The 15,015-nt window shown below is 43.1% G+C and overlaps 1 protein-coding gene across 1 annotated transcript; it reads right to left on the reverse strand.

Moving 5' to 3' along the window:
• Positions 1-14,135: 14,135 nt before the first annotated feature.
• Positions 14,136-14,702, reverse strand: FERD3L (Fer3 like bHLH transcription factor). The gene has a single exon (XM_036378864.1). The coding sequence runs from the start codon at positions 14,700-14,702 to the stop codon at positions 14,136-14,138; it is 567 nt and encodes a 188-aa protein (XP_036234757.1).
• Positions 14,703-15,015: the final 313 nt, after the last annotated feature.

A 15,015-nucleotide genomic window follows, 5' to 3' on the forward strand; every position in this document is an offset into this window, starting at 1 on the left:
GGTTTATTTTGAAATCTACAGTTTTGATAGGGATTGAGGTGGAGCCTTTGCATTTCACACTAAAATAATAATTTTATTTTAGTTATGCAGCGTTAAACCATCTGTTTTGAACCTCCACTAAGCCACTAAGGTAGTTCTGCAGATCACTTTAGAGCATGGGATGTCATGTCCTGTTTTTCTCTGTGCATAGGCATGGCTTAGGTAAGAACTCTCCTGGCTCCTTGGGCAGAATTTCAACTCTGTTTTACTCTTTGGTGGTAGCAAGCAAAACTGCAAACAGATCCAGGGCCTTTCTAGAGATACTTCCAGGCCCATTCCTTCAAGCTTCCCTGGGCCTCAGCTCAGGAAAATATGTGTTGTAGGATGGAACACTGGCAGGACCCAGAGCTCTTCAGCATTTTGTCACCTCTGGAAAAAGGTACAACACTGGTAAAGCAGCCATCTAGATTACAGGTATGGCTGTGAACAGAGCTAAATAATGACAAACTCCTGGTAGGAAGAAATGAGGAGTAAGTTAGTCTGTGATGATCATTGTACTCATGGTTGATCCCAGGGAAATAGCTGTGAAGGATGGCCCCACCTTGCTGCCAGCCCTCCTGTAGGCACCCATTAACTTTTGAGACACTCACAGGATGGGACGAGCAGTATCTGCCTTATCCAGGCCAAAATGTCACAGCTTTTGAGGGGAGTAGGTCAAAAGGTTGATTCTTTACTTGATTTCTAAGAATGAATGAATGAAAGGCCAATTTTTATCTGCCTGTTTATAAATCAGTGCAGAAGTTTAAGAACGAATGTGCTCAAGATCTGGTGGTTGCAACTACAATGTTGCCCCTCATCAATATGTTAAACAGATTGTGCATACACACAAGTTACAGTTGGATTGCAGTAAGGCTGTTCTGTATTCCCCATACAGCAAGCACATACACATGTAATTTAGGTCACAAAGGCTGTTTACTGTGGTAAAACTCTCACTGCTGCTGATTCCTTGGAATATTGAGCAATGTCTTACATACATGCATGCCTAGAGACAGCCTGCCTGCGTGTTTTTGATGCCGACGTTCAGTCGGGTGTTTTCTCAGAGGTTTTATCTTTATGTTGCAAAGACCACTGAAATCAACCAGTTTCCCTACTAGTTTCTGTGGCCAGGTATTTTAATTTGTATGGATTCTAGGTGAAACCCTGGTCAGGACCATATCCCTTCAAAAGGGATGAAAGAGCACCTGGCAACTTTGCCCACTGATGTTTATGCTGCAATTCGCTCCGTGTAGAAAGCACGCTGGGAAACAGGCTGGCAGCTCTCACTGTGCCTGGTACAAATTTCTGCTCAGCAACCTCAAACGGGTAGAATGAATATATAAAGGGTATGAGAGTGGGACCCATTTCCCATCTTCTTTCACCTCTTTCTTCCTTCCTATCACCGCGGCAGCTCGTACAACCAAGGAAAAGCTGACAAGCATCTCCCGTCATTGGTCCTCCCTACCTGGGCCCGGCGTGGGTGGGCTCGGCTCGGCTCGGCTCGGCTCGGCTCGGCCGGCAGGGCTGGGGCTGCGGGGCCGGGCCGGGCCGGGCTGTGCGGCCGGCGGCCACCGGAGGGCACGATTCCCCGCCGGCCCCGCCGCGCTCCGGGCGAGCCGCTGCCGCCTTGGCCGAGCGAGCCCCGTCAGGCTGGGGCACTCGAGTTTCGGGGCAGTGAGGTGCTGCCCGCCCGCTCCCGGCTCTGCTCGCTGTGTTTCCGCGATTCCCGAGTGTTTTTTCTCGCTGATGTGCCCGCAGCGCCGCTGCCCACCCTGGGGAGGCCGTGCTGGGTCCTGGGGAGAGAGATCCAGGACACGGATCCCCGCGGACATACGGACACTTCCCACGGGTGGGCTTCCAGCTGCTGGCGCTTTGACACTCGCTTCGTTCGGAAGCTCTGGAAAACAGATGAATAGCGCGGAGCTCCTCTAATGAGTCAGTTTCATTGTCAAAATTGCTACAATGATTTTTATTTAATTTTTAAGGTCGTTGTCGTGTGGCCGTTCAAGTAAAAGTCCTAGCAGCTTGCTGCCACGAAAGGGTGCGACAGCGTTGTTCCCAGTGTTCCCAGTGCTCCCATCCTTCCCGCCCCTGGGCCGGCGGCAGGGAGCGCTGCGCCCCCCACGCACCGGCCTTCGGCACCTCCTGCATCCATCCTCTGCTCCCGGCTCTCGGTTCTGTGCAAGGCCGAGAAATACCTATATGCTATCGACAAAAGAGCAAGCCCACACAGGAGACAGGTCTCCCAATAAATTAAGTTCTCAGATTATTTTCAACATGTGTTTTTATATAAAATCTTTTATTCAGATCCAGAAATAATTCGTGGCCATGGATGGGGCAGTTTAGGAGATCCTAAGTACCTCAGTGTAAACCTGAGTGGTGTCCTCTCATGTATCCTAGATAAGTTCAGTCCTTCCCATCACAAGAGATCAACATATCTAATGCTGTGGTGGTGTTCTGCCCCTAATTATGGCTCTGGGTCTTGTTTATGTGGTTTCACATCTAAATCTGAAAAGACCACTTAGTAAAACAATCTTATCTACACTCCAGGGGATAACAGTTATTTTTATTAATAATGGAGCTTATTGGCTATTTCATCTCCTTTGACTTTTTTCCTTTTCCATCTCTTCCTTCTTTCCTGAACTATATCAAAATAATTTATTTTTGTATTCTTCTTGCTCCCACACATGACTCAAATCTATATATTCAGTACACTTGGCCCAAGGAAACTCCATTAAACTTCGGGCCCTTTTAGCCACAAATTCTACTTTTTTCTTCCAAGGTGCTGGAGGCTGCACCTCCAGCACTGATGATGGAAAAAGCATTCCATAAAGCCTTCTTCTTATGGGTGGACTCAAATACCCCACAGCTCAAGCAGTTAGAATCAGAGCCATAGAGCCAGAATTCCAGCATGGAAGTGGGCTTTCACTCTATTAGCCATGTCTGCAACCCTGGGAAAAATACCCACCACATGCTTCCTACTATATGTGGTCTCCTTTAGGATTTCAGGTGCTCTTGGAATCTCACAGATGAAAATGAAAAAGAGGTCATGTGAGAAGTAACCATAACTCATCATTCATAAGTGAACATAGAAATTCAGTAGGCAGGATAATAGACTGTTTTTTACATCTGAAATGGGCAGCAAATTCTGGTGTGAGGGGAAGAGTATGGAAGGTCATCCCAACACACATGTATGATTTCCAGGGCAAAGGAAATGGTTTTATTTCCTTGGTAGGCTGATTGAATGCCAGGTCTCCAAACTGGAACCCATCCATCTTCTCCTCCTGGCCATAGACAACATGGGCCATGAATGTAGCCATGCAGAGGAGGTGAGTCTGGAGGGGAAATGTTCACAGAAATGGACACCCATCTCACTCTTTCCACAATTACCTTACTTCCAAGGACACCTATTTAGAGCTAGAAAACTTTTGAGGGAGCAGGGGGTTTGTTTCCATCTTTGTCATGTCATATTTCCTTTCAGAAAAGGCAATGAGCACACATCAAAGTTTACATATTCCTTTCTGCGTGGGGAGATTATAATTTTTTTGTTCTATGGGCTATCAGCTATGATGCCTAAAGATCTGCTATCCATCATTGCTTCTCATTTTACAGCCCCAATCTCATTTTCCTTCCTCCAGAATATAGGATGATGATTAGGTAACCTTGCTCACAAAGGACTGATCTGTCCATTGGTCCACATCCTGGCTTTATTTTCTCACCAAAGATCATATAGTAGGTCAACAATGAAGCTGATCTAGAGCACAAGTCTCAGTTACCAAATTCCAAAGGCAATTTTCCAGAGAGGTAGTAGTTTATTGGTATGCTAAAGCAAATTAGCACACATTCACTGTTCATGTATCTGTGTACATACTTGGCTATTTATGAACTCTGACCTCCAAACAAACATCTGTACTTATATTTATGCAAAATACTGTACTGCTTCTGCCTTGAAAAGTGTCTATATCAAACATTCTCATGCCAAAATCTACTATCTGACCTTGCAGCACTAAAAATAGTTCATGTCAGAAGCAGAGAAATACTTGTTTCTCCTTTTAGAACATTTGTGCTTACATTCATTAAGGACTCGCTCCAAAATCCTTTGATGTCAAGGAGACTGTTTCAGTGGCCTTTGGATCAAGTCTTAAAAAGGGTCAATTAAACTTTAAATAAAATAAAAATTATGATGGGTCCAGCCTAAGAGAATAAGAGATATGTAAGAAAGGCTGCCTTTGGAGTAAAGCATCAGTCATTGTTCTCTAATATTTAGCCAAACTTGTGGAATTTTTCATCATTAAAAGAACAATCCTATTCAATAAGGTTGTAATTAATTTTTAGTTTTCAAAACATCCACATTTTTCTGCATAGTAGAAATGTTGTTGCTGACCTAGTAAGTGCAAGGATGCTTTGAGCTCAGTAGGGCATATATGGACTGGACCCTAAGCAGTAAGATATGGCCCAGATTTTCAAAGTCAGAGCAGAAGACCTAATTCCAAAATACTCTTCTGACTCTAAAATATGTTCAAGTTTTTGTCTCACTTCATATTTGAGCAACTCAATATTTTCTAATGTATGATCCAATGTTAGGCTTTGTTTTTCACACTTTGCAAAAGGATTAATGCAGTTCTTGGCAATAGCAGAGGCTGAAATTAACTTGAAGGTAGAGGATGCTCAGTGGAATATAGCAGGAACTTTAATTTAAAACAGTGAACTTTATTGTTCAGTTGGTAATCCTTTTCTCTACAAAAATGCATAGTGTTTAGAGCATCCATTTTAATAAAAAAAACCCCAGTATTAAAACAAGCTACAGCCTCCCAGAGCTTACTGCACTGCTTGCTTGTAATCACTATATCAGGGACTTGAGTAATTGGAATGACATATGTCTGCAGGAATTTTTGCTGAATCTGGGTTATTTGACAGTAGAATGTTCATCATTCCTTCCAAAGAGATAGAAGTTTGATCAATTATATTTCAGTGGCTTACAGCCATATGCTATCTGCAGTGACATTTATGATCTATTTTTGTTATCCCCAAATGGCCTTCAACCTAGCAGTTATCTGCCAACATGTTAAAGTTTTGGTCAGTGAAAATCCTTTAGTGCCTTGGAAAGATTCATGATGTTGTCTTTTGGCCAAAGTCCATTATGGGTAACTACAACTTTATCTGCATTCAACGTATGTAATTGAGTGGCTGTGGTATGGCACACTGTCATTTGGCTTCCTTTCAATCAACTAAGATAACTCTCTGTATTTTCTTTCCTATAACACTGTGTCATGTTGCTGCAAAAAGTGAAACAGCTGCCACATTCTCCTTCTTGAGGATGAATCCCAGAATGGGCTGTTTCTTCTGAGAGGACAACATAACCTCCAATTTGGCAGGTAAAATTTTGCAACACCAAATCCTTCCATCCGTGGTTTCATGTTGTCAGTTCATTGCAGGAACTAATAGTCTGGTCTAGATGTCAAACTATCTGATTTGTTAGTGTAGCTGGCAGGTTAACTGTCTAAGTCCTGCCATTTCCTCACAGAATTCACTGTGGGTAGAAAATTTCATCCAAAAAAGAAGAAAAATAACCATCTTTAAAGATTAGATGCACTGTTGGGAAATTAAGTTCTTAAAGCTAAATCAGATGTACGATAGGAAGCACTTCATAATTGCTCACATTAAGGGTAAAGGGCCAACCCAAAGGCATATAGACAGGAGGAAAAAAGGCAATGCAGTCACTCAGCTATTACTGTGAGAAGCAGCCCTTGAAATTCCCACTGATCTAATGTGTATCAGAACAAGTAACACTGCTATAAAGAGGTAGAAGATGCTTTTTCATTCTTTGTGGTTATGGGAATGGAAGGCATTGTATTTCTTTGCCCATATCCCTCCCAAACTATTCATTGAGGAAAAAAGGATTTCTGCTGTTCCTTAAGTCATAGAAGTTAGCAAAATATTGTATGACAAAAAGTTGCTATTAAACTTTGCTCAAGAGCATTTGAAAATGGCATGTGAAATCCATGCTGGAGTAGGTGCTACTGTAAGGGCATCAGGATTGAAGGGAATGGATTAGCAGCTCCCCAGTAACAGCTGTGGCACCACAAATGATGCAAATAAGCACCATCCCATTTGTAATACAGACACCAGAGAGCAACACCGTGCAGCCAATAGTAGCATTATACATGGAGTGGAGAGAAACCACAGCAGACATAGGTTTCTGTTTTCCCTAGGTTTTCACCAAGAAACCTCCATGGTGCCACATGCATTTCCACCATGCTACTGCAAGGTGATCATTACCAACCTCTGTGAAGACTTTCTGTAATTTCAAAATGTGTCTCTGGATATTTTCAGCAAAAGAAAATAGCTTGTGCATAAAATCTTGTCTTTTCATCTCTGAGGTCACACTGCATCTTTGGGGTGATATTTTGTGTTTATGTGCTATGGAAGTGATTCAAAAACCCTCACAATAAATATTTCTAATGACCTATAGCTTCAGGAGAACTGTATTCTGTAAGGTGAAACAGGATTGAAGTGACTGTCAGAACTTTTCCTCCGTGGTGTCCTTGTCAGGTAGCTGTCATGCCTTAATAGCTTGAAGGCAAAAACAACTGGTCTCATACACCAAAATGCTCTCCAGTCAAATATTTGGCTCATGCACTGTATCCTTCAAATAATTTGATCAATCATATGCTAAAGATTCATGTTTCTATTACTCTCAAAAACAAGATGAGAAAATTATCTGGTTTTGTTTTGTTTTGTTTGTTTGGGGTTTTTTGGGTTTGGTTCAGTTCATGTATTTCAGGAGATATGCCTGCACATTTTAAATTTTTAAAATATGACAAATGTTGAGTGTTCTCTCTATAGCTTTGGTAGAACTTATTTCTCTCCAAGGGCAAATCTCATGCTGTTAATATCACAGAACTCCTCAGCACAATGGGGCTCAGTCCATAGGTATGGCAGTTGTGATCTGAGAGGGGATGCTGAAATAATCTTTTTCCTGGATGTCTGAAACATGTAACAGCAAGAACCGACTTATGCTGTTGTCAACCCTAGTACAGCTGACAGAATAAAGCAATGAATAGGTGGATGTTTCCAAATTTAACACCTTGGGGCTGGTAAAGGTGTTTGCATCTGTAGGACTTAAAGTCTATCTTAGGACTGGTTTAGTAGTTTGAGCACAGTTATCAGTACTTGAGAGAAAGCTCCATTTGCTCATAATTAAAATTTGGGTTCTGTACATCAAGGAGGTGGCACCTGATGAGGGCCTAAACTGTCAGTTTAATCATATTTGGCAATACTCAAGATATCTGCAGAGAAAATTTAAATGGAGTCAGATGTAATACGAAATGAATTCCACACGCCTTCATGTAAGGTAGAGAAAGATCTGAGATGGCCCTTCATTTTACAGTCTCTCAATCATATTTTCTTTTTTTTTTCCCTCCATTACTATTATTCATCATCCCACAACTTCTTTCGCATCTGGTAGTTTGCAGAGTTATGAGAATCAATGATGTTGCAGAGTTACTGCAGTATTCTAGCATATAATGAAATTATTATAAAAATAGATTAAAACATTTCTCTGCATATTCACTTAATGCTCCTTATATTTGTATCTTAGACGATAATATTAACAACAAAAAGTGAACTACTTAAGATTGTAAGTACTCACAAATGTCCCCAGATGATGTTGCTGAGGCCTAAATATCTGATTCAGCTCAAAGTTATTTAATAATAATTAAAAAATTACGCCTGTACTCTGAAAATTTCCTGGCAACTCAATGACTTAGTTATGTACGTTATTCTCAAAGACTTCATGGGAGCTTCAATGCCCAAGACCAGGCCCAAGAGCACCTTGAAACATCTGAAACACTTCAGCATTTGGATAATTACATACTTTTGGGACCAACCCACATTTCTCTTTGGAAAATGTTTCCCCTGCATGGCTGCAGACAACAGATGGATCATATGATCTCTGCATTTGGAAAGATGGCATAATTCTGGCAGACTGTCAGTTGAGTGAATGAGGCTGATTTCAGATCCTCATTAAGAAAATATACAACCACACTGAGCGGACTGAATGGCAGAAATTGATCGCTGGCTCCAGCTTTAATAGAAAATATAGCACACTTGCAACATGAAATCTGCTGAGCTGTGGCTGGATCTAGCTCTATCAGGTTTTACATTCTTTTCCCAAATAAATGTGCTCTAAAGGAAACATACTTTGTAGTATAAGGGCCTTCTGTTTGCCAGGAGGGAGAGGAGCAGAGCAGTGGAGGGTTAAAAGGCAAATTCAAAGAGCTACCAGGTCTAGGGTTGGAGCAGGGTGCCAAGGCTTTGTTGAGTCTTCCCTTTCACTTGCAAAAGTTTCTGTTTAATGAAACTTTTCTTTATGTTTCTAGTCTCTTGGAATATTTTTTAGGGTGCAGATGGCACTTTTCCCAGAAACCACCCCTTGGAAGAGTGATGCCTTGAGAGGCTGCCTAGAACAGAGGCCTGACAATGTAAAAGAAATAAAGTAGGTATTCATTAAAAAGGCCTTCAAAGGATACAACCTGGGCAGTACAAGAGCCTGGCTGTGGCTACGCCCAGGATGGATGACTTGGCCCCTTCCCAGTGCAGGGCTCTGGAAACAAGTCTTAGTGCCTTCTTTGCACACATTTCCACATGGAAGCAGCCCTGCCAAGCCCCTAATAGCTTGAGTAGGAAACCCAGGGTACTGTAAAGTGTAATATAGTTTCCCAGCAACACTGGATATGAGCAATAATTTCACTGTAATCACTACTTACAGCTAAATGAAAAGGACTGGTGGAGCTGCACCTCCATTTCTCCATGAAACACTAAAATGGCTTCAGGTCACAACTTTTGTTTCAGCAGTGATACCAGGATCTTTATACGATACCTCATCTTAGCCACACAAAATAATGAAAAATCATAAATCATTGACTGCTTTTCTAAACTATCTTTTAGGGAGATCAGAGGCAACGCCTATCCCATATGAACCTGAAAAGTTCAATCAGTAATAGTGGTTCAATCAGTTGCTGTGGTATATCTATTCCTGTATCCTTTGTTCTATAGGTACCACTCTTCCTCTGATAACTGTAAGTTTCAAAAGTTGGAATCATTAACTAGGTTAAGGACTGCATAGTAAATGAATAATTCAAGAAATAAAAAGAAATATCAACATCTGAATCAACTTCTTCTCTCAGTGCATGTGTTCATGTTGAAGACTCTCCATTCACAGATTCCCTCTCTGCTGTGTAGAAAATCATAAAAGGTACTTCTTGTCCTTGATCCCCTCTAAGGCTTGGAGCAAGAGAAGATGGAACTGGAACTCATAGGGACAATTATTATCTTTTTTCTGCTTTCAGAGCTAAGGAAAGATAGTTAAACCAACAGGATACTCTTTATCTCTCCTTCTGAAATTATGGCAGAATTATGACAAAAACATGAACAGGCCTAGAATCTCAGTGTGCCTGATTATTTGTTTGAAATAAAGTCATGTGGGACAATAGTGATACCTGTCCTTCTGCAGTGCAACACCTTTGTGTGGGAACCATTCAAAACCCCTCAGCATGGGAGAACGTGGTCTGTGTCACCACTGTGACACTGAAGCCTTAAGAGCAGCAAAAGCCACACTAAGATAATATAATGCACACAATAATTTGAATATGTTGCAGTCCTTGTAAGTATATATTAATGTGGAAAACTGTACTAAAAAAGTAAAGGTAACAGAATTACTCCCTTATTTTGACTTCTTCGAAGAAATAGGCATTTCAGGTATGTAAGGACCACTGATCTGGAGTGTAGCTGGTGATCAGCAGAGTGAGTAGTAGCTGTGAATAATTCAAAGGCTTAAACTTCAGTGCCAGCCAGACAAAAGGTAATCACTGAAACTAGGACAGAAAATAGGAAAATTTGGATGAAACACAATTTAAAAAATAATTTCTGATCTACATTTCTTGAAAATCTAAAATTCTAGGCAATTGAAATTGAATATTCTTATTCTGTCAATTCTTTTATTCTGGATATATTGCAGTAACAAGTGTTCATCTCACTATCTGAAACAAGTATTTTTTTGGAGCAGAGTTGAAGAGCAAATAATCTGAACTGATTCTATTTAGCAAGTTTTTAGAAAAAGCACCAATTTACTGTATTACAAAAAGAAAATAACCAGCACACCTATTAATCCTTGTAACTATTCTCTTGTATTTCTAAGAAAAGCTTGGCTGTCATTGTTGCAGATTAGTAGCATTCAAGCCTAGTAAAACAACAGATTCCTGTGAAAACAGGGACTTAGCATGCACAACAGTCACATTTTAAGCTTCAGCATTTTAGGTATTTTTAATCAAAAAAAAAAAAAAAAAAAAAAAGAAGCCCACCATAAACCAGAAGACCAAGTTAACTGAAAGGACCAGTAGGGTAATCTAGAAATTCTTTCTGAGAAGAATCACCAATCTGAAAAAGAAATCAAAGCCACTTTACATTACTTTTGCTTAGAACCTCCATGACTTCAAAAACTAATTTATGTTAAAGTTTGTAAAAGAAAAAAAGGAAGTGTTGTTGGACTGAGACTTCACTTATCAAGTTTCATCCTAGAGGGAATTTTTATAGCTGAGTTATAAACCCTCCACACTTGATTGTTTATAATGAAATGCTGACAAATGCGATAATAAACACCAATCATGGGGCCATAGCAGCTGATCAGAGAGTGGATTCAAAAGTTTGCAGTGCTATCATAATATTTTGTTCTGTTTCCAGCACTAGTTTGCTTAAACCTCCTTTCAGGTTCAGCAGCTGTAAAACAAGATCAATCTAACTAGAGATTGCAAAATCATTTGATTATTTATACTTCTCTTCGAAAGCTATGAAATGTCTCTCAAATATGATTTCATTTAGTCTTATTTTTTTGGTTTACATGTCTGAATACTAATTGTAACATGATAGCTTCAAGGGAACTCGAATTTCTACCAAAAGTCGGTCTTCAGTGGCCAAAGAGAACATAAACAAACCAGCCTCAGACCAGGGTCTAAAAATGGGCTATGATCAAACAGCTCTAAGGCTTTAAAAAGCCCCTTATTATCTTTTCCCAGAAGTAATTGACACTGTCGGTTTTTGTTCTTAATGCGGTGATAATGGCACTGTGCTTTGGGGCAACCGAGGTGCTGGGCTCAGCCTTGGTGGCAGCGGGGATTCTGAGCAAGGGGAAGAAGGCCCTTCACTCCAGTGGGTGAAATCCAAGCCTTGCTGGAGTTAGCAGCACTTCTGCCCTCTGTCCGGGTTGGGGTTTCACTGTCTTCCCAAGCCTGACAGGCTGTTGTACTGTACTGGCTCCACAGAGTAGAATGCAGCTATCTTGGACTGAGACAAGGATTAGGGGAGAAAGGACCCCACAGTTTTGTTATTTCAGCAAGATGGGATTGCACTCCAGCAAGAAGCTTGTCAGCAATGTTCCCATAATTGGTTTATATTCTTACCAGACTAAACTTCCAGGATTTTGACACATCCACAGGGCCGAGGGATGGGTCAGTATGGCATCTTGCTGTTTCACTGAGCTCTTCAAGGGTGTAAGGACATGCTTTAGTTTCAACAGTTCCTTGGAAAAAATTGCATTTAGACTGCTTTTTTAGAAAAGCATGAAACAAACAACCAAACAAAAAAGTCTATTTCATCAGGTTCTAACATCATATAAATCAATGTGTGGCTCAGGTGCAGCTCAAAACACATCTTGGTATTTTTTCTGTGCTGTTTACATATTGTGTTCTTTGGCTTATACCACAGCTTCATTTTTTATTTCTAATGTTTTTAGCAGCAGTGGCTCATATAAGAATGCTACTACTGTTCATATTGCTACAAAATTTCTAGTGATCTTTTAGAAATCAGGATTCATAATGCCAGATCCATTTGTATTTAAAAATAAAATGTAACATATCCTTTCTGCTTTTCTCCAGTCTCTAACACAAGTATGAAAAAAAAAAACAAACTTGGATCTTGAACAAATTCCAGTGTTTTGTTATTAAACCAAGAAATGAAAACCAATAATTTTTGAATTATCTGTTACAGACATGTTTACATTATGAATCTCCTAACTTAAGACTCTATGTGCTATAGAGTTCTAATTTTATCCAATGATATGAGCAAGAAATATTGTGAAAAGTTATATAATCATACTGTGAGAGATCATAGAGAAATGGTAGTAAGAAGTGAATATTAAATTGCATATTTCATTGTCCTTAAAGAATTTGTATTCATCATTTTGCCTGAGATGATGGTAACTAAAGTGAGATTGGGTTATTCGAAGTATTGTTGATTTTGGAACATTGTTCATACATAGTTCCTTCTTTCGTTTTATTTTTAGGAAAAAAAAAAAGAAAAGAAGGAAAACAAACCCCAAAACAACACAAAACCATCTGAGGAGGTGAAACCCCCCCAGTTCCTAGAAAGGATCCAGCTGCGCTAACTATCCAACTGCCTCTCGGAAAAAAAAAGCATTTTGACAAATGGAGAGCAGATGCAATGTGTGGAGTCAGAGAGGTCAACAAAAACAAGTAGAAAAAGAAACCAGGGAAACAAGTGAAAAGAGAAAGAATATTAGAGTATTAATACAGGATATTAGATCTCTCATGATAACGTTAAAGTGAACAGAACGAGAAAAAGAAGAATGACCCCAGAGATGACAAAACACGAGAGAAGAAATAAGAGACGTAGGATCCTAGGAATTCTAGGCTGAATCCAGGGTAAATCTTGATTTTACTAATATCACGGTAATTTTATATAATGGAGACAAAAGCTGTCCTGTGAAGCCACGCAGACCCACGGCCCTGAATGGGCAGTTTAATGAGAGTGGACCTGCTCTGAGCAGGCTGGCTGCTGCCCGTCCGCTGCGAACGCGGGGAGAAATCCCGGTCTTTCCCAGCAGCAGCAGAGGGAACTGGGGAGGGGAGCTGGAAGGGAGGGCAGAGGCACAGCAAGATGGGTCGGAGGGGCTTCTAGGGGAGACCCTGGGCCCCGCTCCCAGCCCAGTCACGGCCGCCTGCCGCCGCTGCCGCTCTCCCCGCAGCTCGCCCCTCTCCAGAGATGCCTGCGAAGGCATCAGTAGGTAACGCTAGACAGAGGTCCCCGGGGTGGACCCTATCTATGTCCCCGGGCTATGCCCGACTCGGGTTTCCTCCTTTCCCCCCGCTCCACCTTTTCAGAATGTATTTCAAAGTTTTTATTCCTTGTAAAGTCGAAACGTGGCGTGCGTGTGTGTGTGCGTGCGTTTGTAAGGGAATGCGCCGTGAGAGAGAAAACGTCTCCGCTTGACGTCCCCAAAACCAAAGCCCACAAACTCACAAGTGTTCTGTCTCAGGAGGGCGCAGACGGCTTCCCAGGCTGGCCCACCGGTGCTGGGAAGGCTGCGGAGCATCCCGGACAGCCGCACCTCGCCCCGCCGGGCCGGGCCGGGCCGGGCGCTCCTGCACCAGCTCCCGCCCGGTGCCAGCGACGGCGCTGGCCGCCCACAGCAAGGACAGAGCCGTTCCGGGAAGAAAATCGTGACAACAAGCGGTTGTATCCAGATGTTCGCCTTTCCTGGCCCCGTGACACACGGCGTGGACTTGGCAGACTGGATTTCAAAGAAAAGGGAGTTGTTGTTTATTTTTTAAAAGGCAGAAAGCGCTGGGTTAAAATGCACAGGCCGAGATTTCCCTGGCAGGCAGCTGGGCAGGAACAGAACCCGCTGGAAACCCGTTCCGCACGTTGGAAGGGCTCCACTGCCCCGGCCCAGTCTTTCTCCAAAGCAACAAATTGGAAAGATATTAAAGCAAGCTGGCAACATAACACAAACCAAGGAGCCTCGAAGCTTCATTTCCCCCCCACCCCTCCGACCCCGTTCTGTTTACAAAAATATAAATATTAACAAGTCTGCAACACACTGAGCCTCTCCATCCATCTTCTCCACAACTCCTCCCGACCTCAGCGCACGCTTCTCCAAACATTCCTGTTTTTGCATCCCACACCTACACGGTCCCGGCTGCGGTGTGAGAAGCCGAGGCAAGAGCCACGGATCTTTTTCCCCCGGAGGGAGGCGCCGAGGCCACCTGCTTGCTGTCTCGGGTGATGCCCGGCCCCAGCCGTATCCCGCCGGGCCCGGGCGCTCCCTAGCTCGCCTCCTGTCTGCTGCATCCGTCCAGGAGCTCAGTCATGAAGGAGATGTACACTATGGCCAGGCGCAAGGTCTCTATCCGAGAGAGTCTCTTCTCGTAGGCGAAGGTGGGCACCTTCTTCCTGAGCTGATCAAACGCCTCGTTGAGGTTGAACATCCTCTTCCTCTCGCGTATGTTGGCAGCCTGGCGCTGGGCGTAGGTGATGACTCGTTTTCTCCTAGGTCTGTCCAGGAGGGAAGCGCTGCGCATCCTTTCCTCTTCCTCTTCTTCTTCGTCTTCGGGATCTCCATTTCCGAAAGCAGCCAGGGGCAAACCTCGGGCCATCCCTTCCCGAAGCGACAGGACCCTGTCCCCGAAGGGAGGCCCGGTGGTGACCTCGCAGAGCCCCAGGCCCGCTTCAGCCCGGGGGGCTCCCTGGGGGCTGCCCAGGGAGAGGTCGGCCACGAAATCCAGCACCGAGGTGCCCAGCAGCCCCTCCGGGCAGGGCACTTGCGGGGCTCTGCCGTGCAGCTCATCCAGCAGCCCCGGGCACTGGTGGGCTGGGAAAAGGCTGGCTGACATCTTACTTCAGAGAGGGCTTATTTTGGTCCCCCATCCCGAGCCCCGGCGACCTTAATATTTATAACCCCCCGGATAACAGGATTAGCAGGACTAGAAAGAGCGGCTGTAAAACTTCTCGCCGTGATGCTGATGAGAGGAGACAGGCAATCCCCTCGGGGACGCGTGGATGCTCCCGAGAGAGGAGTCCCCAGCGAGTCAATCCTGTCACAGCGATCAAGGACAGTTTCTTCTTGGCAAAACCCTCCGCTCTTACCTGCTGAGCACTTTTGTCTCTTCTTACACACCCGCAACAAAACGATTTTCAGCCTCCTTA

The sequence above is a fragment of the Molothrus ater genome, chromosome 1 (assembly GCF_012460135.2).
Source record: "Molothrus ater isolate BHLD 08-10-18 breed brown headed cowbird chromosome 1, BPBGC_Mater_1.1, whole genome shotgun sequence".
Lineage (NCBI taxonomy): Eukaryota > Metazoa > Chordata > Aves > Passeriformes > Icteridae > Molothrus > Molothrus ater.

What these genes read in the sequence shown, in the direction of transcription:
- FERD3L (XM_036378864.1), bottom strand. Translation starts at nt 14,702, where the DNA reads ATGTCAGCCAGCCTTTTCCCAGCCCACCAGTGCCCGGGGCTGCTGGAT.